This window comes from Vanellus vanellus (assembly GCF_965231255.1).
Source record: "Vanellus vanellus genome assembly, chromosome: 1".
NCBI classification, from domain to species: Eukaryota; Metazoa; Chordata; class Aves; order Charadriiformes; family Charadriidae; genus Vanellus; species Vanellus vanellus.
Window position 1 is genome coordinate 29306847 of NC_138905.1, and position 25000 is coordinate 29331846.

General features: G+C 37.5%; 1 protein-coding gene across 1 annotated transcript in view; it reads right to left on the reverse strand.

The window, feature by feature from the left end:
• Nucleotides 1-25000, reverse strand: part of FOXP2 (forkhead box P2) — a gene marked incomplete at its 3' end in the record, with an annotated part of 437141 nt that overhangs the window by 3435 nt on the left and 408706 nt on the right. Inside the window, exons 17-18 of the mRNA XM_082496807.1 lie at nucleotides 24668-24737; nucleotides 23668-23831 (exon numbers count right to left, since the gene is read on the reverse strand). Coding sequence (XP_082352933.1) covers nucleotides 23668-23831; nucleotides 24668-24737 — 234 coding nt within the window. The remainder of the gene's footprint in view (nucleotides 1-23667; nucleotides 23832-24667; nucleotides 24738-25000) is intronic.

Consider the following 25000-nt stretch of genomic DNA (forward strand, 5'->3'; position numbering starts at 1 on the left):
GCTTAGTACTCTGACTCCAATCCAGCAGAGTTTCCGCAGCTCCAACCCGGGTTAAACTCAGTAGGATTACTCACGGGCTTCAGAACAAAACACGCGCTTAAATGTATTTCTTGTACAGGGACACAGTGCTACACACCAAGCAGTATTACGGGTTGGAAAACCAGGAAATGAGCTGCCATTAAAAATGATAATGTATTTAAAACTGTTGCATTAAAAAAGCCTAATAACTCAAAACAATGGGAATTGTGTTTCAAGTATGTAACCAACATATAATAGGAATTAATAACAGTATCAGACATACTTCCTTTCTTGGTAAGGAATTTTGTAAATGTTAGTATGACAAGCTTCTGAAGTTTTAATATGTACTTTGTCAATTTTATAAGAACATCTGTGTATACACATTCACAGATGCATGGGTTAACAAGGAAAAAGGAACGAACCCATCTGAATTTGATATCTCCAGTATTTGCTAAGAGCATTTGATATTTACTGCAGCAAAACTCTTAATTTACAAAATGAAATAAGGTAGAACTATGACTAGGCTCACTGTATATAGTGACTGCCTCACAAATAAGAGTATATAAAATATACTAAACAAATATTTAGCAGTCAGCTACAACACGCCTTCCTTCTAGCTAGAATACAAAATAAAGATTACTATCCAAGGATTACCGGATTACTATCCGGGTTAGCATCCAACATGCCACTATGCAGTAATTGATAAAATAACAAAGAACAAGACATACTGCTTGATTCTTCTTGCAAAGTTAAACCTGCCGTAAAGATTAAAAATGGAAATTGAGCCTAATCTCGTACGTCTCACTGTTGCCATGTTTCTAGCAGACACCCGAGGTTTGGAACACCCCAGGGTGAGCCGAGGTCATGCAGTATCTACCTCAGCGCAGACTTTACTGAATTTGAATACAACTATTAGGACCCACAGGCAACAACGTGCTTCAGTCTCCATCTAAATTTAACTATATTTGTTCTTATTTGTTTGGGAGATATATTGCAAGAGAATGCGGGGTCATTCAGAAATTACTTTTATCACTGAAAAAAATTTGAACAGTGTCTTCTGAAAGGGGGAGAAAACCCATTCATCACTTTTTCAGGCAACGCGAGTAACTGTGCACCTTGAGATTTAAGGGACATTTGATAAACTTGGGGTTTTTAGTTAGTATCTTCTTTCAAACATTTTTAAGTGTTGAAGAGAACTTCTGAACTTCATTTAAGCTTCAAATTTCAGATATTTCTTCAGATTTGTAAGCGACTAAGATTTTGATGGAAATCTTCAATGTTTTTAATCGTGATATAATGCCATATTAATTGATTCCAGATGCTGTAACACTATAATTACAATATTCTGTCCCCTGTGTTGTGCCCAAGAAACTGCATTTTGTGCACTGGTATACCTAGCATATTCCTTCATCTGTGGTGTCACTCAAGGGTCTGTACTGAGACCAATACTATTTAATATCTTCATCAGTGACACGGCCAGTGGGATTGAGTGCACCCTCAGCAAATTTGCAGACAACACCAAGCTGAGTGGTCCAGTTGATTCACTGGAGGGAAGGGACGCCATTCAGGGGGACCTTGACAGTCTTGAGGAGTGGGCCTACATGAACCTCACGAAGTTCAATAAGGCCAAGCATGAAGTCCTGCACCTGGATCAGGGCAATCCTCAATGTCGATACAGACTGGGCGATGAAGGGATTGAGAGCAGCTCTGCAGAGAAGGGCCTGAGGGCACTGATGGATGGAAAATTGGACACGAGCTAGCAATGTGCACTTGCCACCCAGAAAGCCAATCCTATCCTGGGTTGCATCAAAAGAAGCATGGCCAGCAGGGTGAGGGAGGTGAGTCTCTCACTTTACTCTGCTCTTATGAGATCCTACCCGGAGTATTGCATCCAGCTCTGGGGTCCCCAGTACAAGACAGACATAGATCTGTTAGTGCAGATACAGAGAAGGGCCACAAAAATGGTCAGAGGGCTGGAACACCTCTCCTACAAAAGGCAGAGAGAGTGGGGGTTGTTCAGCCTGGAGAAGAGAAGGCTCCATGAGACCTTATTGTAGCCTTTCAATACTTAAAGGGGGCTTAATAAGAAAGAGGGAGACTTTTTACCAAGGCCTGTAGTGAGAGAACAAGGGGCAGTATTTTTAAACTTGAGGAAGATAGGTTTAGATTGGACATAAGAAAGAAATCTTTTACAGAGAGGGTGGTGAGACACGGGAACAGACTGCCCACAGAAGTTGTGGATGCCCCATCATTGGAAGCATTCAAAGTCAGGTTGATTGGGGCTTTCAGCTACCTGATCTAATGAAGGACATCCCTGCCTACGGCAGCGGGGTAAGGACTAGATGATCTTTAAACGCCTCTTCCAACCCAAACCATTTTATGATTCATTGCTGTGCTTTCCTTTCCATGCTTAAAAAATTCTCACTACAGAACATTTATTTTTTACCGAATGGGTTCAGTTCCTATAAGGGTGGTGTCCAGGTTGTTTTCATTACATTTCTGCAGTTGGAGTGCAGCCACTGTACAAACAGGGAGGATAACGAGAAATATCCACTAAAAATGCACTACACATTAAGATACTAGCTCCTCTTGTGGTGTAATTTTTTAGTATTCAGGACCTCTTTTTTTGCAAGGACAGTTCAATGATTATTTTGATGACAAATCCATGGAAGAATTAATAGTTTGGAAGACTAATCAGGACAGAAAACTTTCATTTCTGTCAACTACACTTTCTTCCAGTTCAGCAGTAAATCAAGACCAAAATCAAGCAGTTCAGTTGTCCATTGAAAAATAAATCCCATATGCTTTTCTGCCAGCAGCTTAAGCATACAGCTCGTAGAAAACGCTGCCATACAAACACCTCTTGCTGGAAGTGTAAGCACACGTAATAACACATAGGCTCTTGAAATGAACATTTCTCTCAACTCTAGAGTTTGTTTTTTTGAAACCAAGGTTTGAAAGCCAAAGTTGAGGCATGTTGGTTAGAGATGTAACAGATCTTACATTTATAATATTTTATGTATGTTCTAAGGAGGAAGCAACTATAGAAAATATATATGAAAACTAAACCCCGTTTTTTTTCTTTTCCATAAGCAAAACAATATTTGGACACCCATCTATTAAACTGCTCAATACATTCTTAGCTTGAAGACCTTCAGTATAGTACGATATACCCCTAGATATTTATTGTACCTAGAAAGCTAAATCTCGAGATTGGTATTTGTATGTAACTAATATGAAAATATGTATGCGTGTGTGTTTCAATAGATCAGATATATATTTAAATGTATTTATTTGCAAAATTCTACACCAGCATTGTTGTTATGCAATGGGAGCAGTGTACTAAGGACAGACCCCCATGTGAAGTGCTGAGTTCATTGGGGGCCTCTATGAAGAGGTCAGACACACATCTCTGAGAAGTGAGTTCAGTCACTGCTAACTGGGAGAACAAAGGGATGATGAAGTCATGTCTTAGCAAGAATTATTACTACATCATATCCAAATGCCCTCATCAAAATGGCTGTCTCCTATTGAACGAGTGCTGGCAAACTACACCTCTATCTCAGCTCAGGACTAACTATGCTGTGGAAGAAACAGGAGGTGAGGAGATGCCTGCAACAGCAGCAAAAATAAAATACGGCAATGCTAAATTATTTCAAAGAACTTTCTGATAAAGATATGAACAAATGAACATACTCATTTGCGTGCATCACCTTCTTTACAATTGGTCGATCTACTGCCGTAAAAGAATATTTTCCTCGTACCCCAGCACTTTTAAAGCAAAACTCTCTGTGAGACACCTTTGTAATATAAAAGAAGGATTCTAATAACTTGCAGAGCTGCCTGCTCATCTCAACACATTAGTTCTTCCTTACTCATAGATCACAGAACACGGAGTTCCTCCGTCTCTGCGGCTGCCTCAAACATTCACTGTTCCACATGCTTTACAGCTTTACATTCTCATGTTCTCAGATGTATACTATATCCTTAAAGACATCATCATTTTTAACATTTAACTGGAACAGCTGCCAGGTGCTGGGAGACAGGTAACAGTTGCTGGACACTTACAGAGGCCTCACAAAGACTGTTTGTAGGCTGCTGGAGAAGAGGTTTGAGGCTTCAAAGGAAAAAGAAAGATAACAGGACAGGCAGCTGAGGGATAAATATATACTAAGAAGGAAAGTATAAAGTAACTTCCAAATATTTAGAGATGAAGCCAAATTCCCAAAGCCCATAATAACTTGTCTGATACAAGGTGAACTTGTCTTTTGAGTTTCGCACAAGCTTAGCCTGATCCTGCCTTGGGAAAACTTGTTTAGCATAATAGCTACTAAAATCCTGCCAAAATCTAGGCAACGGCAACAAAACAAGTGTTACATTCAACTTTTAAACATTAGAATGTGTGCTGTTGCTGACAAGAAAACAAGCGGATCCTATAACCAAGTACATGATTTCTTAATTAAATTGAGTTGAGCTGGTGTCAACAAGGAGAAAACATACTTGATACAATATTCTCAATTATGGATAGCATGTTTTCTACCGAGGTTTCACGTCACATCAGCTTTAATGTAAGGGAATACCGAATCCAGCAAAACAGCAGTGAGAACACAGGACAACAAAATATAAATAATTACAATAAACAAGGTTTGGATTTGCTTAGTAGAAACAGTGCTCATTCCAGGCTTTGAATAGAAAATACAACTTTTCTTTGGAAAAAATACAAAGTCTGACAATGCCTTTTATAACCATCAGCACTGAGTTACTACAGATACCCTTCCCTTCTTCCTTAATGGAGATTTAACAATTTAAGTTTCCCTGTATTTCTTTCATCCAATTCTATGGAAGGGGGAAAAAAAAATATATTAGTTCATTTCTCATTTGTACACGTAAAAAGGAAAAAGGTAAAAAAAAAAAAAAAAGCAAGGGGTTCAGCGTTCAGTTCTGAAAGCCACCAGAGAAGTGCCACAACCCGTACAGGAGCCCCAGCGGAACAAATACCACAGTTTACACCTGGGTTCTCTAAGCATTGTTGCCCATATCCACCCAAACCCTTTAATGTTCTGCTAAAGTCATTTAAGGGAAAGTGCTGTGGGACATCACGATCAAGAGAGATGCAGTCTCTCAGACAGATCAGTCAATGTAATGACTGGCACTGAAAAGACTATGCTCTTGGCTTTGTATTGAAGAGGTGGTAGATGTTAGATAGAAAAGCTGCCTAGGTCAACGTGCTTACTGTGAGCTTTGTAGCAAGCTTATAGACTGCAGCAAGTCATGTAATTTTTTAAGATCTTTCAATGCATTTTTATTCCACATAGGGGTTGCAACAGTCAGTCTAAAAACATGAAAGGGTGATTTTTTTGCTGGGTTGCAGCTGAAAGTATTTTGTATTGCTATGGTGACTGAGGCACCTAGTAACACTAGGGAGTTTCTTACTCTGGTATTCAATGACACAAAGGGCAATAAATTAGATCATGTCTTGAAGTTCCTCCCCGGCTTATTTTCTATGAGGCTTTAATTTTGATACTATTGACTCACTAGCTTTCCTAGTGACTTCATGTAGAAGTATATAAAGATGATGAATTTTCTGGAACTCGGCTAAAGAAAGTTTTCCCAAGGGAATCTTTGGGACTGAACAACTTCTAAGCCATATGTGGTATGACAACGTATGTTGATTATTTCTTTTAAGATTTTGTTTGTCTGTTAAAGTAATAAAGTTTTTTTTAAAAGTTAAAAAAAAAAAAGAAATAATTAGGTAGCTCCCAAACAACTTGAACTGTTTCCCAAACCAAATGTTGTACAGTTTGACCCATTCTTCCTCACAATTCTGTAGACAGCTTTAAGCTCACAAATATTACATCTTCAAAACCACTTGGTTAGTATGCAGATATTTTCCCAATTGTACCATTTCTTCACTATCTTTACTTCCATTACATTGACTATGCTTCCGCATACGAAAAGAACAAACCAGAACATGTTATGTTTGTGTTACAAAGTATCTTTTTCAGAACTCCACATTTCCCGTATAACTTTTTGTATGTCACCTGCAATTTTTATTTACATTTTTACGTATTACCCACACTGCCCTCAATTCCTTCATGCTGTAGGCATCCTAAACTACAAGTGCAATTTTGATTCAGTTAGAAAATGTGTTCCATGTATAGTTTGTGAGAAGATATTAAAAGATCCACAGCTACAGAATTCTTCAAAGTGTGGAAGTCTGACAATTTTTGTATCCAAGTCAACAAGGTACAAGCGCAAAGAATACTGTGGTCAAAATAATTCTTTCAGTACATTTCTATATTTTAGTATTTGAAGAACATATTTAATCTTTATTTCCAAAGACTTTTCTGTGTTAACATCTAACATTATGTAAGATATTTTCCCAGTTTAACCTGTTGAAACATATATTATTTACAACTTCCATTTCTCTCTGACCTAATAGATTTAAAGCTGTTACTTCCGTTAGACTTTTCTATAAAAATATTTTTCACCAAATATTATTTGGTGAAATGATAATCACTATATTACAGATGTAGTAACTGACTTGTTTGGGTTTTTTTTCCCCTTTCTTTTTTTTCTTTTTTTCCTAGTGGATCTGGACTAGTATTTCCTCAGGAAGCCCTGTAGCTCTTGGTCTTGCCAGTACAGCTCTAGGTCTGTAGGATATCCTACAGCTGTTTAAAAAGAAACGCTCTCCCTTCCAATCCACTGTTTCAGCTCTAGAATTTTTATATTTATGCTTTGGTAGGCAAATGGAGACAAATCCTCAAATCCTACAGTATTTTCAATATATCTAATTCTATTACTTTGTCTCTTCACAATTTCACGCTATTGTAAAAAGTTTATTATTTTTCTTAAGTAGAAGTGAACTGTTTATTGATGTGAATATGTACAGCCATTTAGGGAAATACTAATCCAAATATTGAGAAAGGGAAGAAAGCATATTAGACAAGTAATTAAATACAAATTCAGTAATGCTACAACTGTCACAGAATCCATTATTATTTTTCCTTGAACATCAGGAATCACTTCCCTCCTGTATTTATCACATATACTGAAATGCTGGAGAAGTGCTATTATTTCTAGATAAAATACTGTCTATATGCAGATTCTCTAGCTTCAAGCAAGAAAGGGAGGAAGGTCCTATTGTCACATATCCTCGTCAGGCAGCTGAGGGTGCACTACCTCATTTCACTAAGGAGGGAGTGAAGCTACAACGTCCTGGTGGAAGAAGACTGGAAATGTAATGCCTATACAAGCGCTGCTCCCCAATGTGGGTGTTTCTGGATGTGCTTTTTCAGCCTGCCACTTTCAAATTACACCCTTCCACCCTGGGCCCTCCAAAAGCCATGTTGAGAGAAAAAGGGAAGTATCAACCTTTTCTTCTCTCAAATGCAACACTGAAGCACAAAAAATACCTTCAAAATATACTTCCTTTCATATCTATCATCTCATCCATCACTAAGGATTTCAAGTCTACCGTGGTAGAGTTGGGAGTTGCCCTCACTTAGTGATGAAAAGCAGAGGCAACAGCCCTAGCTGGCAGGCAATGCTGCGGACAGGAGATAAGAGTGCACTGGAATAATTAATTAGGCCACTAAATTTTGTCTTCTTTAGTTCATCACTAGAGAAGATGGAGCAAGATGGAAGTAATGATCAATGGTCACAAAGTGCCTCTGGCACATCAGGTAAGGTGTAGCAGTAAGTAAGAATGAGTTTGTGTAAGTCTATTATTGCTTTTACAACCTCCAAGACTAGAGATTTGCTTTCCTATATATAATAGGTGTTGATAAAATTTTATCTGTCGCTGTAAAAGAAGCCAATTATTTTAAGATCAAATGCAGGTGAGTCCCTCTGGGAAAAAAATAAATAAATCACAAACCCCACCGTTACCAGCTGCACAAAACTGGTCTTGCAAACACAACTTTTCTTTTGTGATACCTTAAAAAGATGTAAACTCAGTTGTTGCTATTTGTAAGATCCATCCCTTCAGTGAGCACCTGATATGACTTCACTGGTATCTGTAAAACAAAATCCAGAGCACCTTTCTCCTTGAGCTTGGCTGCTAAAAAGCTTGCTTGCTTCTGCTTCTTCTCTCATTGTTTTGTCTTTATGGAAATATACTCTAGGATCACAGAGCAATTCAGGTCAAAGGGGCCGCAGGAGACCTCTAGGTCAACCTTTGGCCGAAAGAAAGCACAACTACAAGGTCAGACCAGGTTGCTCAGAGTTCTACCCAATTGGGTCTTGAGAACCTCCAAGGATGTAGACTACATAACTTCCTTGGCAACTGCCCCACTTGCTGCCTGACTGTCCTCATGAGGAAAGAGTTCTCTTCATACCCAGTGTGAATCTCTCATTTTAACTTATGCTCACTGTCTCTCAGCCTACCACCACAGCGAAGAGCTTGGCTCCATCTTCTTGCTAATATCCCTATAAGCACTAAGGTCAGATCCCCTTGAAGCCACCTCTTCTCCAGGCTGATCAAGCTCAGACCCCTCAGCCTCTCCTTAGGGCAATTGCTTCTGTTTCCCACCATCTTGTTGGCCTTTTGCTGAACTCACTCCACTTTACTGCTGTATTTTTCATATTTGAGGCGCCAAAACTGGACACTGTATTTCAGGTGTGGTCTAAATGAGTACTGAGAAGTTGGGGGAAGGGAGAGATAATAATTTACCTCAGTCTCTTGGCCCTCTGCTGGGCTTAATACAGCCCAGGACACCGCTGACCTTCTCAGCTGCCAGGAGCACCCTGCTGGCTCATGCTCAGCTTGCTCTCCACCAATACCCCAAGGGCTTTCTCAGCAAAGCAGGTCCCCAGCCAGGTCATCCTAGCGTGCATCATTGCAACAGGATTTTCTTTCCTCAGTGCAGGGCATGGCATGGCATTTCATAAAGTTCCTCTTGGCTCAGTCCTTCAGCCCATACAGGTCCTCCAAATGGCTATCCTACTCTTACGCATACCAATCGTTCCCCCTAATTTGATGTCGTCTGCAAACCTGAGGCCCTCTGAACGGCTATCCTACCTGTACGCATACCAACTCTTCCCCCTGATTTGATGTCATCTGCAAACCTGATGAGAAAGAGGTGAAGATGTTAAACAGCACAGGTCCCAGCATATCCCTATGTCCCAGGAGAAAACAGAGAATACCCAGGTGTTGGAACTGGAAGACCAGCATAACACAAGAAAAAATTATTTATTGGATGTGAAGATCTAGCATGAACACGGCAGAGGAATGCTACTCTGAGTGTGTATGTATCTCTAATATCAGAGGGGAGGGGGACAGCAGGAAGATTGTTGAAAATTTGAACTAAGTGAATACATGGTGCTACTTTAAAGAAAAGATTATGCCACAAGCTAAACAGGGTGTCTGAAAAGGAGGCACAAAGGATTAAGAAGGCAGTTTAATGCCAGAAATCCCCAAGAAATGGTGATTTTATCTGTGTCTTTTGGGTTTTAGGGGAGTATAGATAGCAGAAAATATTAAGATATTACACTTCTATTAACAGAAAAAAAAAAAACAAACCTTTTTTAAAAATCACTTAGAAACTTATTGGTTATCAGGGCATTCCCAGTTAGTCCTGCCACAACTGAGAAAATATTTTCTTGCTTCTATTTGCACAGATAAAAACGTTCTGGATTTCAACATTAGCAATTTTGCTAATGATGTAGACTACTAAGATTGTAAAAATTTTCAAAGATCTAATAAAAAGATTTCAGAACTCCTTCTCTTATTTGGGAAAAAAAGATTTTAATGAACTAAAATTGAGAAATGGGGCTGTAAGGAGTCACAAGAAATATCAGATGGAGATTAGGAGTGATTAGGAGTGACTGAAGGCAGAATAAGAAATGAGGGAAAGCCAAAGACATGAAGACACATGGTTTCCTGGGATGAAATCCAGATCTCATTTAAGTCAATGGCAAAATTTCCCTTGACTTCATTAGGGCCAAGATTTCACTTGTGAAGTTTATTCACAGCAGAAGATGTAAGTGAAATACGCAATGCATCTGACAGAACGCTTGGGGAGAAGGGGGAATAACCTAAGGTGATACACATAGCGAATCACATATTTTTATACTAGACAAATGAGGTGGAATAACAAGTAGATATAAGACCACTAATTTTGCTTGCCCAACGAGGCTTCTAAGAGTAATACAACAGTAAACATGGAGATACGACAGATGTATTTTAATTTGCAAATTCCTGTGAGCAACTTCAAAAACCTAACTCATACTTAAATTAGACATAAGGATTTGCCAGTAATACAACTGAAGGAAACTCAAAAGTTTATTTCACAACATGGAGGTAGGTCAACAGTGAGAATTCTCCAAGATCCTACATTTGATTTCTATTTTGAATACAACTATTAATACCCCAGAAGAATATATAAACTGAGGTAACAACACAATGTATTTAGATTAGTCACATGTAAAGTTAACTGTGAAAAAAATAACAAAGCTAACAATCCATGGCCAATCAATCTACTGTTGACAAATAAAAGAAAGAAAATAAACTACCCATATACATCTACCTACTGTAACCACTTGTGAAATATATGTTATTACTAATCTTTCAATGGCGCCTCTGCTTAAGAAGTCAAAACCCAGTGTGTTAGACTAATAAGGATAGAATAACGACAGTAACAATACTATAAAACATGTCTATGTATTTATTGTAGGCACTCACTTCAACTAATACATTCAATGTACTTCACTGCCTATTAGCTATTACTCACTCATCTCAAAAACAATATAGCAGAATCCAGAACAGAACAACAGAAGTGACCTATGGCATGGTAAACATCTCTGTAGGAGGAAACATTAAAAATTATAGGAGCACTTTGAATCAAATTAATTTAGCTGCTACTGAGGTCAACACAAGAGGAATAGCAGCTTGGAGGTATGAGTAAAAGTGATATAGTAGAAATATGGAAATAAGGAAAATATAGGAAAAAAGCAAACGTTCACACTTCACCTTACCCATACTTAGGCTCACCCAATTTAATATGGCATATTTATGATCACTTTATCACTACAGTTATCCCACTACTGAGTTCTTCTAAAGATAAAAAGGCACAGAGCTACTGCTAAAGAAAAGGTTTTAAAATCCTCAGTAGTTTACACAGCTAATGACCTGTGTTTTTTAAATTTATTAAATATTTGTATAGGATTAAAATATACAAGTATTCAATAATTCTGAGATGCCGCCTGCCATTACGCTACAGGAAGATGTTTTAACAGGTGCTGACCCTCACACCACAGAAGCCAGCCAGCCATTAATTCATGGTGATTAGAAGTGAACCTCTCTTTTTTCCTTTCTATACCATAGGCACTTCCCAAACCAGGAATGATTTTGTGCTGCTTAGCTACAAAATACACCAACGCATTTGTTCCTAAAGTGGCTGAAGATAGTGTTTGGTGCTTCTTCCCTATCAGTTTGGCCCTGCCCAAGCACGTCAAAATACAAACTGGTTTACTTTAAATTAGGGACAGCTAAAACTTGCAGTTTCTATTCTAAGCTAAGTTTGAGGCTGGACATCGGTGGCAAATCCGAATGAAAAGAAAAACATGCAATACAAGTTTTTGAAGTCTTTCAGCTTTGTAGTAATGAGTCCGAGTTGAAAAAATGTTGAAAATAATAAAAAAAAAAACCCACCACCAAAATGTCCTCCTCTTCCTTTTACACAAAGAAATGAGCTTTGTACAGAGAAATTTCTAGAGAACTGACAGATTTGTTGATACACACATGACAATTTCATTTTTTTTCTTGGTTAAAGGAAAAAAGAGATCTTTAATTAAAAATGGGTAATGAAAACATGCAGATTTTTTTCTCTTAGCTGATGAAACTGATAATTAAATTGATTAGTTCTTCATGGATTTTTGGTTGTTTTTTTTTTTTTTTTAAACCTGGCAAGAAAATGCCAAGACAATAAATAGGTATACCCTATCTGCACTGATATACTATCAGCTATGAATGTTAATAATACTTACTACAAAAATAATTAGATTAAATGTTTGAACTGTTGATAAAGAAAGGATCTTTACAAAAAACCCGACAAATTAACAATATATATATTCTTTAAATATCAAACGATGCTCAAAAGTCATGCACAATGAGACCTTCTTCCAGGATCAAAATTTTTAGGAATCAAGTTCTGATTAAGAAGGTGACATTAACGTAGATTTTCTGATTCTAGTGACTCTTACTGAAATTCCCATCCTTGACATTGGCTTGCTTCCTTTGGCATCTAAATAAATGTATTTTCTCTGTGATAGAACCACAAAAAAGTAGAAACTTGACTAAGAATGAGCTAAGGGCACAGGCCTCAAGTCTTTCAAACCGCTAACTGCATCTAGTTCGAACGTCAAAAGTTAACATGCTAAACAAAGAAAAGGATCAGGGAGAAAGAGCACAGAAATGTTTAAGGTAAAAATTCAAAGCAAAATGACAAAGTACTAGAGATGTGAGTGTCTGAATGTTTTGGGGGTTGTTGAAGAACTATCAAAAAAGAGCAAGCCTGAAACCAAGAAAGTTTTAGAAAAGAGGCTGGACTGTACTATGTGTGTTTTCCATACATCTTAATATAAATACAGGCTACATAAAATTGTTTATTTCATTTGAAAACTTTTACACCAATAAAACTCTGCTATCTTGAAAAACATACAGATGATCAGATAGATAGCGTGGGACAGAAAGGCTGAAAATAATATCTTTATACTAACACTTCCAGCACACTTTTATAAGCAAATCATCAACATTTTTCCACAGTGGCCCCAAACCATTTTGTTCTAATGCAGCAGCAAGGGATTAAATAGCATTACATTTTTCATTCTGGAACCATCTTCACTGAAAATGTTGATTGACAGGTATGTTTGATAGGTATGTTTCAAAATTTTCAGCAGGATGCTACCAAAATATTTTCTTTTCATATGCTGTTTTTTGCAGTATTGGTCTTTTATTTTTTTTTTTCCATGTTTAAGAGCTAGCTAGAGCTTGAAGTGATGACTAGCTTTGCCTACTAGAAGAAGCCTGGAGAACGGCTAGTCCTTCAATATGTTTTCTGCCGAAGAACTGATGGTAGCATTTAACAAGCAGAACTGCACATCACACTCAGCAGGGACAAATGGGTCAAACTGACCTGTGTAGGACTGCCTGCACTGCCCTAGCTGACATTTCTTACATTAGTTGAAACTTATGCTTACTACATGTTTTTCTGTAAGGCCAAGGTTCATTCAATCTTAAAAATAGGAGTACTTAAAGATATTTAGCTATGACAGCTGTTCCAGATTACAAAGTAAATGGACTTGGACAATCTCAGCTAGCCTCTAGTAAGACATGGCACACATGAAAAAAACCTATTTCTTCCAGATTTATCATAAGAATCAAAGAAAAAAAGGGTTGGAAGGGACCTCAAGAGATCATACAGTCTCTTCATCCACTTCCCCTACTCCAAAATAGGATCATTTATACCTAAACGACTTCTGACCGCTTCTAATTTGCTCTTAGAAGCCTGCAGTATCAGCGGTTCCACAGAGGCTCTGTGCTGGTATACATATCAGCACTTCCTTATCCTACAGTCAGAAAGGTTTTACTTTTTCTGGTTTCTATCCTAACTCTTCTTGCTGAAATACTAATCAATTATTTCTTGTCCCGCTCTCAATGGACAAGGACAAGTTCATTCCCATCTTCTCTGCACAGCATTCTGAAGTTCATTTCCTCACTCACTTTCTCTCTTCTCAACAAACCTAATGCTTTTAGTCCTTCCTCAGTCTTCAGAAAAGGCCAATCAGAAGAACCGGGTGGAGGACAGAGCTTACTTTTAGGTGCAAAACTCCTGTTAAGGATGTTTTCACAACCACTTACCTTTGTCAGTGCACATTCAGTTGGTGACCTGCTACAATTTCTAGAGTCTTGAGAATGACTGCGTATCCAGTCATCACCACCTCATATTTACACCAATGATTGTTCTTACATGTAACACTTCAAACTTACTCTAACTTTTCTCAGAACATTTCACCAAACTGTTAACAACATGTGAATACCAATCATGCCTCCCAGTTTTATGCTATTACAGATTTAAGATTTGGATCTGAAGTGCACCATGTCTGAAGAATATGTTATATCTGTGGGGCCTCTGCAAGAAAACTCAAATATAGTTTGCCTGCAGGCTGAGTTGATTAGGAGACACCTGAGATATCACAGAGCCTAGGTTAACATATCCTGCCTCTTAACCGCATACTTGGGCCTGTGCTTAACACAGACTTCTGCTTCACAGAGCAGTATATTCCAGCTGAATGAAATATATACAGTGCAATACATTGTTCATTACTACCTCTGTAAATATCTAGCTACAAAATAAAAACCCATATGTTTTAAATTGTAATTCCAATAACTCCGGATTGATACAAAAGTATAATTATTTCTTTCATGATGCCATGAATAAAAGGACATGCATAGTAACAAAACTCTAATTGCTGGGTGCTCCTCTCAAGGTATTTCACTGCTACCAATCATGGTTTACCTTTTGGTTTAACGTATGTATAGTGCAGTATAATGCCAACTGGCATTGTGTCAAACCCTCTTCCAAACAAAGCCTGATGCTATTCTACATGGGGACAGCAGTGTAAGTAATATGCAGCTTCCATTCAAACTACATCTGAAGATGCCTTTCAAAAATTAAACAATTCAATTACTACCTAAAGACTGCAAGAGTTTGGGGCAGGGATTTGAAAATCCTCTTTGTTTTGCCTTTGTAAAGCACTTATCACAACAGGGCCCCCAGTCCATCATTTAATACCATACTACAAAAATAAACCACAACAGTTTAGCCGAATTTAGTTAAAATATGTTTTTTCCCCCATGAGAACAGAGAGAAAGAAGAAAGACATTATATATGACTATGAATGGAATGCTTCAAAAAACTGTTAACATCTGCACATGAAAAAAAAATCCAAAGTGAGTGGTTTTATGGAATGGCTACTAGAAAGATGAGGAGAAAGGACAGTCTTCTGTATCAGACAGAGCCTGTTTGGTCTGCCAAAATGAAGATTCAAAGTTCACAGTGCGGTCTCTAGAACACATTTGAGAAACAAAGAGGAGGAGTAAGAAAGACTGTGTAAGCTAGAACATATATCAGTGAAACTAAATTGGATATATTTACTCTGGAAATTGGAACGTGACTTATAATCATCAAAGGAATGAAGTTCTGCAGTGGCTTTCAAATTTGAGATGGACTATGATAATTTTAGGAGAGGAACATGCCCACAACATGACGCTGATTTCCTGTGTTCTTAGAACAAGAGGATAAAAGCTCCAAGAGCGTTTTTCAGCTATGGTGTCTGATAATGCCGAATATGCAAGGAATGAAGAAAAGGAAGGGAAACACAAAGAAAAATAAAAATCAAGTTGGGGGAAGTCCCTAATTACCCAGAGTACTACTATGACAACACAATACTGCATCAAAGAAACATTTCCCCTTATCCATCTCAATCAGAAGCTTATAGAAATCTTTGAAAAGGCTGAGTGGCCACAATCATACAAAGGCTCTGCAACATCATTACACCTCTCTTAATGGGTAGAGTGGAACAAATGAACTTGGTAAGTCTAGGTAAGGGAGGAAGACTACTGGATTTGTTCAGCCTAATTTAAGATATACATTTAATATTGTTGTTTAGTTGGAGAAAACCACCGGAATACTTACAGTTATAACCCTAACAGAGACCCCATCAGGGTCTGTACTACACATATGCATTCCCTGCACTGTTCTAAATCATAAACTGCTGTTAGATGCCAAGAGCACATTTTCCCAACTGCACTTTGCCAGAAGATTGTGAACACTGCTTTTGTATATGGACTTTACCAGGTGTAATCACGTCTTTAGTCTTCTTGAGATTTGATTACTTTAACGTGACCTACACACAGAGTTTCACACTGAGATGAAATCTTTCTATAAACTCTTGAAAAAAAAGTCCATTGACATTTTTATTTCTTTAAAATCTGTAAATTGCCTAGAGTTTTCTACAAATTCTAAAGACTATATAGTAGTCAAATAATAACACTTCCTCAGCATAATGTCCTATATTTTTCAATGAATCTTTGCTTGTATTTATGGACCATAATTGAAACTACGGGTATAACATACCAAATGGATATAATTGTATGTTTTTCTTTAACTGTTTACATGATATGTAAACGTAAAGGCACATTTTGGACATGTGTATTTACAAAAATATATCTAGAGAGTCCACTTTCAAAATTTTTGGCTTACAATATTATAGTTACTCAAAATCCAAATGCAATCACCAAAAGTGGATAAAATTCATAACTGTTTTAGAAATTCATTACCATTTTAGAAATACACTGTAAATGGCACTATCATCTCAGCTTTTGTGTTGTACATAGCCAGTAATCTATGAACTAAATTTATGAGTTACACAACCACACTGCAGAGAGATTTAGTTGCACAACTTCAAAAACATTTTTAACATCTGTAACAATATTTAAGATGCTGCCTTTTCTTATACAGACCTGTTATATGAAAAGCATAAATACCTTGCCCATACACTGAGAATTCATGACAGCAGTACCACAAAGTTTTCAGCAAAGACAGCTTCCAAAAAGATTCTGTGAAACCCCACAGGAGCCTACCAACTTGTACAAGCCACGCTATGGGGATCTGACACTTTTCAGCTGAAGGCACTATATCTCTGGAGTGATCTTTTTGTCAAGAGCATTGGGAATGAACTGTAGAAGTGCAACAATTGGGGCTGGAATAACGTAAAGAAGAAACAGCTACTTCTGATCCAAAGTAAGGCATGTAACATTTAAGAAGCTAAAGAGGAAATGATAAAGGACTGGAACATTGGTGTTGGAAGATAAGAAAATTGATGAACAGAAGCAGAATGTAGAGGACAAATGGACTGAATAGTAAAGTAAAGCAAAATAAAATAAAAAAAAAAAAAAAAGAAAGAAGAATACAAACATTCCAGGAAATATGCAAGCGAAAAGTTATGTCAATGGGAATGGTTGAAAAATATTATTAATCGAAACTTCATTGCTTATTTTTCCATTAGTGCCTACATGTGAGCGAGTGGCTCTGTACGAAAGTAGGGAGGCACAGTCACAACTTGAAAGTTTACTCTCGCATAATCCATACAATCAGCTAAAGCATAAAAAAAAAAAAAGTAAATGGTAAGAAAATAGTATGATAAAGTATTGGATTGCAGGACTTGCCTGTCACTTTCAGATGCTTTGCAGAGCTAGGAAAAGCCAAAATTATTTCACCGCATATTCTCACAACAGACCTTCTTTCAATGGGAATATGCTCAGACAAAAGCTATAACCTTTAAGATCCTGGCTCCTAGCTGTTCCTCTTTTCATATAAAAACAAAAATCAATTGTCACAAAGTCTCTTTGCCCATTATCTTCCTTAAGTTAGATTTTGCCCATTATCTTCCTTAAGTTAGATTTATGAATAAAAATGTGTGAAATTAAATTATACAGGCATTAAAATATCATGTGATTAGGTGAAACATTTTTGATGAACAAGGATACCCAGAACTACTGCAATTGCTACCACATTCATCTGCTCAATTACATGCTTCTCACCTATTTAATAATGCTTGTTACATCCCTGTTAATTCATGTGTTTCAAGAGTTTATTTTCTTATACACTATGTCAAGTCTTATACAATGAACAAGAGACTTGGATCATAGCAGTCTCCTAGAACAGAACAAGCCTCCAAGGTAAATGCAAAGAGATCATGCAATGGGACAATGCAATGATAACAAAAAAAAAAAAAAAAAGGAAAGAAGGAAAGACGGGGGATTGGAGGATTGGAACATTATGAAGTTAAAGAAACAAGGGAATGAAAGGGATTAAAACTGGAATGATAGGTAACCTACCGTAAGTGGTGTGAAAGCTTAACAGTGGGGGACTGGAATAATCAGATATGGGAACGACCTGACAATGGAATGCTTTCAAATTGAAGCACCTCAAAAGTAAATGATCTTAGAGCAGAATAATCATATTTGCCTCTGGGAATAAAATTTAAAGATAAAAAAGTTTAAAAAAAAATAACAAGTTTGATGATTATGCAGATAGAACTGCAGAAAGAAACGATCCAGTCAGGGCAAGAGTGGGAAAGGTAAAGGAGTAGGGTTGGGAATGACAGCAAGAATAAAAAGGAAAAGGTGACTAAAACCACAGATGGTTGGAACTCGCCTTTTCAAAGACAGAATTGAAGATGAAGGACTACACTAGATAAACTCATTTTTCTAATTCACCTCACATCGACTCTTATTGTTGTTCATTTGGACAAAAGTTATTCTTTCTCACAACAACCTAACACAACTTCTTCTAGAAACAGCTTTAAAGCTCATGCGATATATGTGCGTCTTGACATTTGGTTTCAAGCAATTCCTGTCTTACAGAGCACACCACTACAGTAGCTGAATACAAAGAGTCATATATGAGATGAGGATATATGAATTCTCTTTTTTAAAGCGACTCTTGACAATTTTTTTTTGGTTTTCACTGCACTTTTAAAAAGCAAACAACAATTAAAATTCTAGAAACGAGTAAAACACCCATTATCTCCTGGATACTGGATTTGCTGTTAGGAACTAGATTATTTTCATAAATCCATTGAGAATGTAAGAAATCAGTTGCATTGTCCTCAGTCTACACGCTCACACAGTGCGAGCAGGGAGAAAATCATGACGATAGCCCCCTTCCACAAAACCTCACCAGAAGGATATTTGCTTTCCCTACCTCCTTTGCTAACTCCTCCCGCTCCTTACTTAATGAGCTGCAGTGAGTTTTAACAGAATGGCATAACCACCCCATTGTTTCCTATGGTGAGACTACATTTTCTCAGTCTACAAATTTCTGGCTTTTCTGACGACCAATTTCTTTTTGTTTTCTCAATTGCTGTCAACAGCTTTGCAGATTAGAATTTTACCTTCTCCCCCCAAAATTTATACAATGAAGTAAAGCCGCATTTTGCATAACGCATTTGCTAAAATATGAACGTGCGGACAAGAGATGCACCACGTGTTCTGGTGATAAAACACCCTGGTCTGTGCCAGTTGCAATAATCACTTAAGTGTGGTCAATCTAGTACAAATGCACAGACAAACAGCAGAAAAACAGTTGAACTTGATTTCCATCCCTCATATTCCATCGCCGAGTAAGAACTGCCTTTCAGTTCCTTCCGAACCAATACATATAGATCCTTCAATGAACATCCGGATGATAATGAAATCAACTTTGTGCTATTATTTTTCCCGTCTCTGTTGTATTTTCAAGAGTTTGGTCCCTCCAAAATCTTCAGCAGTATACTGGCTATGACACGCAGGTTAAAAAGAAGTTGTGTTATCACTAATGCATGAACTGTCATGATTGTTCCTACATATCATTCCATGTCTTGTCCAATGTTGTTGTTTCTTCAGAGATGATAAAAGTTCTTCCAAAGTTTCCCACAACCATGCAGCTTTAATTGCACTTCTTTGGATGCTTGTGGTTTCTATTTTTACTTCAGAAGTCTCCATTTATACCCCAAAGGTGTGTACAGAGGAGCTTCTAATCCATGTACAATTGTTAGGCAAGATTAGCAGCACCTAGTTCTACACGAATAATGAATTTTTGCATATAAAATACCTTCTGTTGAGTTTGTCACTGTGAAACCAGTTGCTTACCAGCTAAAACCCACAGTAATTTTGGAGAAGTAGTCCATGTTCAAAAAATGAAGGAAGAAACAGAGACTTAAGTATTGATTTAAATGAAAAGATAATTGTCTGACACTGATTATTGACAACTGATACTAGAGGAAATTGGAATTTTGAACAGAACATATATGCCCACAATAAGTAACGTATTTTCTCAGTGAAGGTTTATGTCAAGGGAGCACTTAGTGCCCACATCAACCTACTAGGAATTGGATTTGAAGACCAATCAAAGACAGAACTCTGATCTAATACTGCTAAAACACAGAAAGTAAACCTAGGATTTGAGATCCCACTAGTGATATGCTGCATACCATAACATTGAATTACCATCTTTCATCAGACTGGGAACAGAAACTGGGAGGCATGCAGCGTAAAATTTCAGATGCTTTACGTAATTATTAATACAGGAGATATCCCAACTACCAGGCCATGGTTACACTAATCGCTCTAAACTTACTGCAGTATTTTTAAGTGTTCAAGAAGCAAAAGAAATGGAGCAGATTATATATCATCACCCAAGGCAAAAACTGTAAAGCTTTTAAAGTGCCACTGCCCTAAATACAGCAGCTGGGACTCGCTGTGCTTAACAAGTATTTAAATGTTATACATTTACTTGAAGTTACACACCTACCGTCTTTCTCTAGTCTATGAACAGGGACTATTTTCTAAATAAGATGATTCACCCACCTATGTAAGATACCTGTCCACAGATGGATAAACTGATGACTCCAATTGCTCTTACTACTCTGTTTCGAAAACCAGATGTGAAGCGCCAGGTTCAAATCCAAAGACTGGAATAGTTTCCCCACTTTCTGATACTGAGTAGCTAAGGTATTACAATAACAGAAATCGATTTCTTTGATAAAGTTCTCATGCTTAAAGCACAGAAATACTGACTACTGCACACACACACACAATTTTCATTATGTATATAAAAAGATACATTTCTGCTGAAAAAATTAATATGAACATTCCAAAATAAGAAAGTTCCACTATCACATATTTATCTGATACAACGATGTTCAGTACTATTCTAACAACCAAATGCCTAACTGAGATGCTTGGCTTTGACACTGTCACTGGGACTTTTTCCGCGTTTCCTGCTAATGCTCTAATACCAAACAAATGTCTCTCCCCGACAGCTTGTCGAGAAGCCCGACTCTGCCCCTTCCCAACTGAATGCTCTGATCTCTAAATTGCACGCAACCTCTCGCCTCTTTCCCTAACGCCATGCTCCATTGCCCCTGGCTGCGTGCCAGCTTCAAGATGGCAGGCAACATAATTGCTCAGCATATTCCTGGTGTCATGGCTAGTACGCTTTCCTGGGAAGCAGGAGATGGAGGTTTAATCTACTCGGAGATTAACAGAGCCACCTACTTCATAGGCGAGTGCAGTAATTACGAACCCCCCAAGAACACTTCTCTCGGGGAGAAACACCCAGACTTCCTGGGTGAACCTTCACCACAAGTTACAACTAAGTGGATGCTTGTGGCAGTAAACTACATTTTTTTCTAGTAAATTAAGTATTTTTCACTTAAAAAAACCCCACTGGGATTATGTAATCTGTGTAGGTAACGTAAAATTTAGAACTTCTTTTCATTGCTTGCCATATTCCTTATTTTATTTCTGCCATGCTTTCCCTACGTTCTCTTCTAATTTTCTTCAGTAATGCTCTTTAACGAAAGCGAGGGGCCCTGGTCAACGTGTTTATGGAGGCAAGGAAGAGGCCTCCCTTCTTCCTCGATCCTCTGCCGCCTGCACAAGCCTTTCCCTTCCTTGACTTTTCCTTGCGGATTGCATTCATTCCCTTTTTCATATTCTTCACTCCCTCAGCCGGGGAAAGGCAAAAAATTCACAAGCGAGCAGGTATCTAGTCACAGCCTGTGTCTTTTGGTCCCACAGAAGCCCAGTAATCTTGCACTAAATTTGGTGCAAGGGCTGAATGAGCACAACCCCCTTCTCTAGTGGTATGTCAGTGCATTTACATTCCTTTGCTTCCATCTATCAAGAACTGAGCGACACATAGTCGGAAGTTTCAAAAGAGACACCATGGGAGTCCCGAAACTGCAAGTTTTGACAAACGACGTATCGTCGGAATGAGAGGGGAAGGCCGAACCTTGAGTTAGGGTTTAACTCACGTTATTTGCCTTTTTTATAGGCAAGGATTGCTACAATATGCTGTATTTTAGCTATAAACACAGCTATAAACGTAGCCATATCTACATAATCATATGCACAGACATCTCAGTTTATGCAGCGGAATGGCAGACGGTACACAGGATATGTAAACAGATCTGCCAAACACTTACAAAACAACTTTAATAGCAAGTGTCATTCTTTTCTGTAAAGTAGCTGTTTTTAACACACATGATCTAACTCTTGTTTGCTCTTTAAAGTTTTATTGTCTTGGCATTTTATACAGGAAGAGAGCATTAGCATACTCAGGAGAACTGCTAAAAGTAAAAGGCCTCAAGCTACCCACTGCATGGTTGATAGCATAAAGCATGGGATATAAAAACTTTTGTCTGATTGCTCACTTTACTTGTTTTAGAGTAGTGTTACTCTCAAGAGCATATATTCATGTTCTTTCTACTTCAAGTTTTATTACTTCTTTTGTATTATTTAATACATCTAAAGACACTTCCAAAAGACAAATTTTTCCATTTTGAAAAAGTAATGGTTTGGAACCTGATAAAATACATGAATGTTCACAGTGTATTATTTTCAAAGGGAAGTAGAATAATGTGCAATAAAACAATTAAATGCATGACAATAAACATTTCTGTGTGATCACAGATATATTAACATGCCAAACAAAAGAAGAAAAACTCGGCAAAATATTGCCCCGGAAAAAGGTCAGATCGAAGTGGATTCTGCACACAACAGAGCATAAGTAAAAAGGGAGTTTGGTCTCAATTACTGTTAGTGCTAAATATCCCACTCCAGAAATTAAAATGAACATTAAAAACGTGAAGGAGAAAAGGGAAAGAAAAAAGGCAAATCAGATCAGCTATTTTAAACAGAGGAAAAGAGACCATAATTGTACATACACATTAAGAAATCATCCTACAGTAAACCTAAATCTAAGCCTACTTAGATATCATGCTGCTAATTATTATATAAATAACCTGGGAAACAATACCTCCAAGATACATGTTTTACTATTTAGTAAACAAGAAACTGCCACGTTTGACACCACTGATTAAGGCCAGGCATTTCCAAAGCTTCAGACACATTTCTGAAATCCACAATACATCAATTTTTAATACTTCCACTCTCTCAGCTCCATTAAAAAGATGGTAGGGGAAAGATTTTAGAGTAATTAATGATATAGTTAGCTGCTAAATATTAATAGGAATCGTAGTCTTGCATAAAATATAACATATAAACCTTGCCAATACAGACGCACCAGTAATTAAACTTGAATATGTAATTACACTGATTTATACGACAGGCAAAAAGTTACACTTTACTGGCTTCTATGTAAACTGTGGGCAACAGTTAAACTTTGCATTTTACGGTTTATATAAACGGGCAATATCTCCACTACAGTTCATAAATGGTTTAGAGACTCATAGTTAAAATTACAACTAATTCCAACATGAACATTCTGGCTATACGTTACAAACCGGGCTGTGAAAATGACCACAGAGATCAGTCGCCTGTTACATTCGATGCTTGCAAGCAAGTTGAAGAGGTTTAAAAAAAAAAAAAAAAAGGAAAAAAGAAAAAAAAAAGGCTTACACCAATCTTCCTACAAAGTAAATGAAGACTCATCTATTTAAATACTTTAATATAAATGTTTAGTTTCAAGCATATAGCTCCAGATGTTTCACTTACCATGTTCCAAAGCACTTTTTGAATAATATTATGTCTTAGACTAAGGCATTTTTTCTTGAAAGGATGCTAACTGCACTTACATGTGAGGCTGAGGAGAGCAGCCCGGACTGCTATTTCCATTACTGTCAATGTGATCCAGCGAACCATTGAGATCTTCATGGACTGCCTGCAGTAAGCCACTGGATGCGTTATTTATCAATCCTGGGTTACTAAGCAATGGTAAACTACTCTCTGCCAGTGCAGCCTAGCAAAATGAAGAGTGAAAATAAAATGATTAGTCCATACATGTACAAAATCACTTCTAAATGTTCATACGCGTACGAATATACACACACAAAGCGGCTCATTGTGGGTAGCTGTAGAGGTGGTCAGAAGGACTTTGTGCATTTTCCAATTATTTTCAAATCCTGAGTATAACAGCATCTCTGTTTCTGGTTTACTATTTCTCTTACATAGGTTTCATTATTTTCCATTATTAATTGTATTCGGATATTCACAGCACTTTCTAGTTTTACATCATTTTTCGACTTTGAATTACACTTAGCCCTATGCCCTTCCACACAACGTATGGCTCCTTTATAATGGAGGCAGCTGCTATACTTTAAAAAATGACCAGAACTTAACTCAAAATAAAAAAGTCCTGACATTTGCCTCTTCTGCATAAAAATTATATATTATAATTAAACTTTAAAGTTTTTGCCATGAGCACCATGTTCCCCAACACTATGATGTGAAATCATTTATGACAGCTTGGATAAATATTAATGCATATCCACATGCATTTGCAAAAGCTTCTATCAATCTAACATTTGCAGCAAAACTGAGTGTTCCGGATTTTGCCACAGGGTGTCCTTCTTGCTTCTTCACATCAAAAGTAGCATGAATAAGAACTAGTACTTCTTGCAGTGCTAGGTAACACAACTTACTTGGATGATAAACCCAACTATTTAGAATGACCACCAGGTCCACATAAGCATAAATACAGGTAACTCTATACCAAAGTAGAACAGGAAATTAAATACACCACACATCAGAACATAATTAGTGTGTGCAAAGAAAGAATAGCTTAGTATTTTTTACCTGCAAGCTTGCATTAAGAGCTGCTCCATAGCCTAAGCTGGTGGGTATGTTTTTCACTAACGTTGGGCTTCTGAAAATAAACGATTTTTCAAAGTTTAAAAAACAGGCAGACATCCTGGCTGGCTCATTGGGTTAACGGACTGGTTTTTTCAGCTCAGAAGACCCGAGTTTTAAAAGGAAAAATGAAATGAAGTTGGAGGTGAAGGGGCTCAACCCATTAGAACGCAGTGATTTACTCGCATCAGAAAAGCAAAGTCTTGTTGTAATTAGGCCCACGTGGAAATCTGCTCCGAGAGCAGGGCCGTAGTGACTCGTAAAGGTTCTGATTTCACT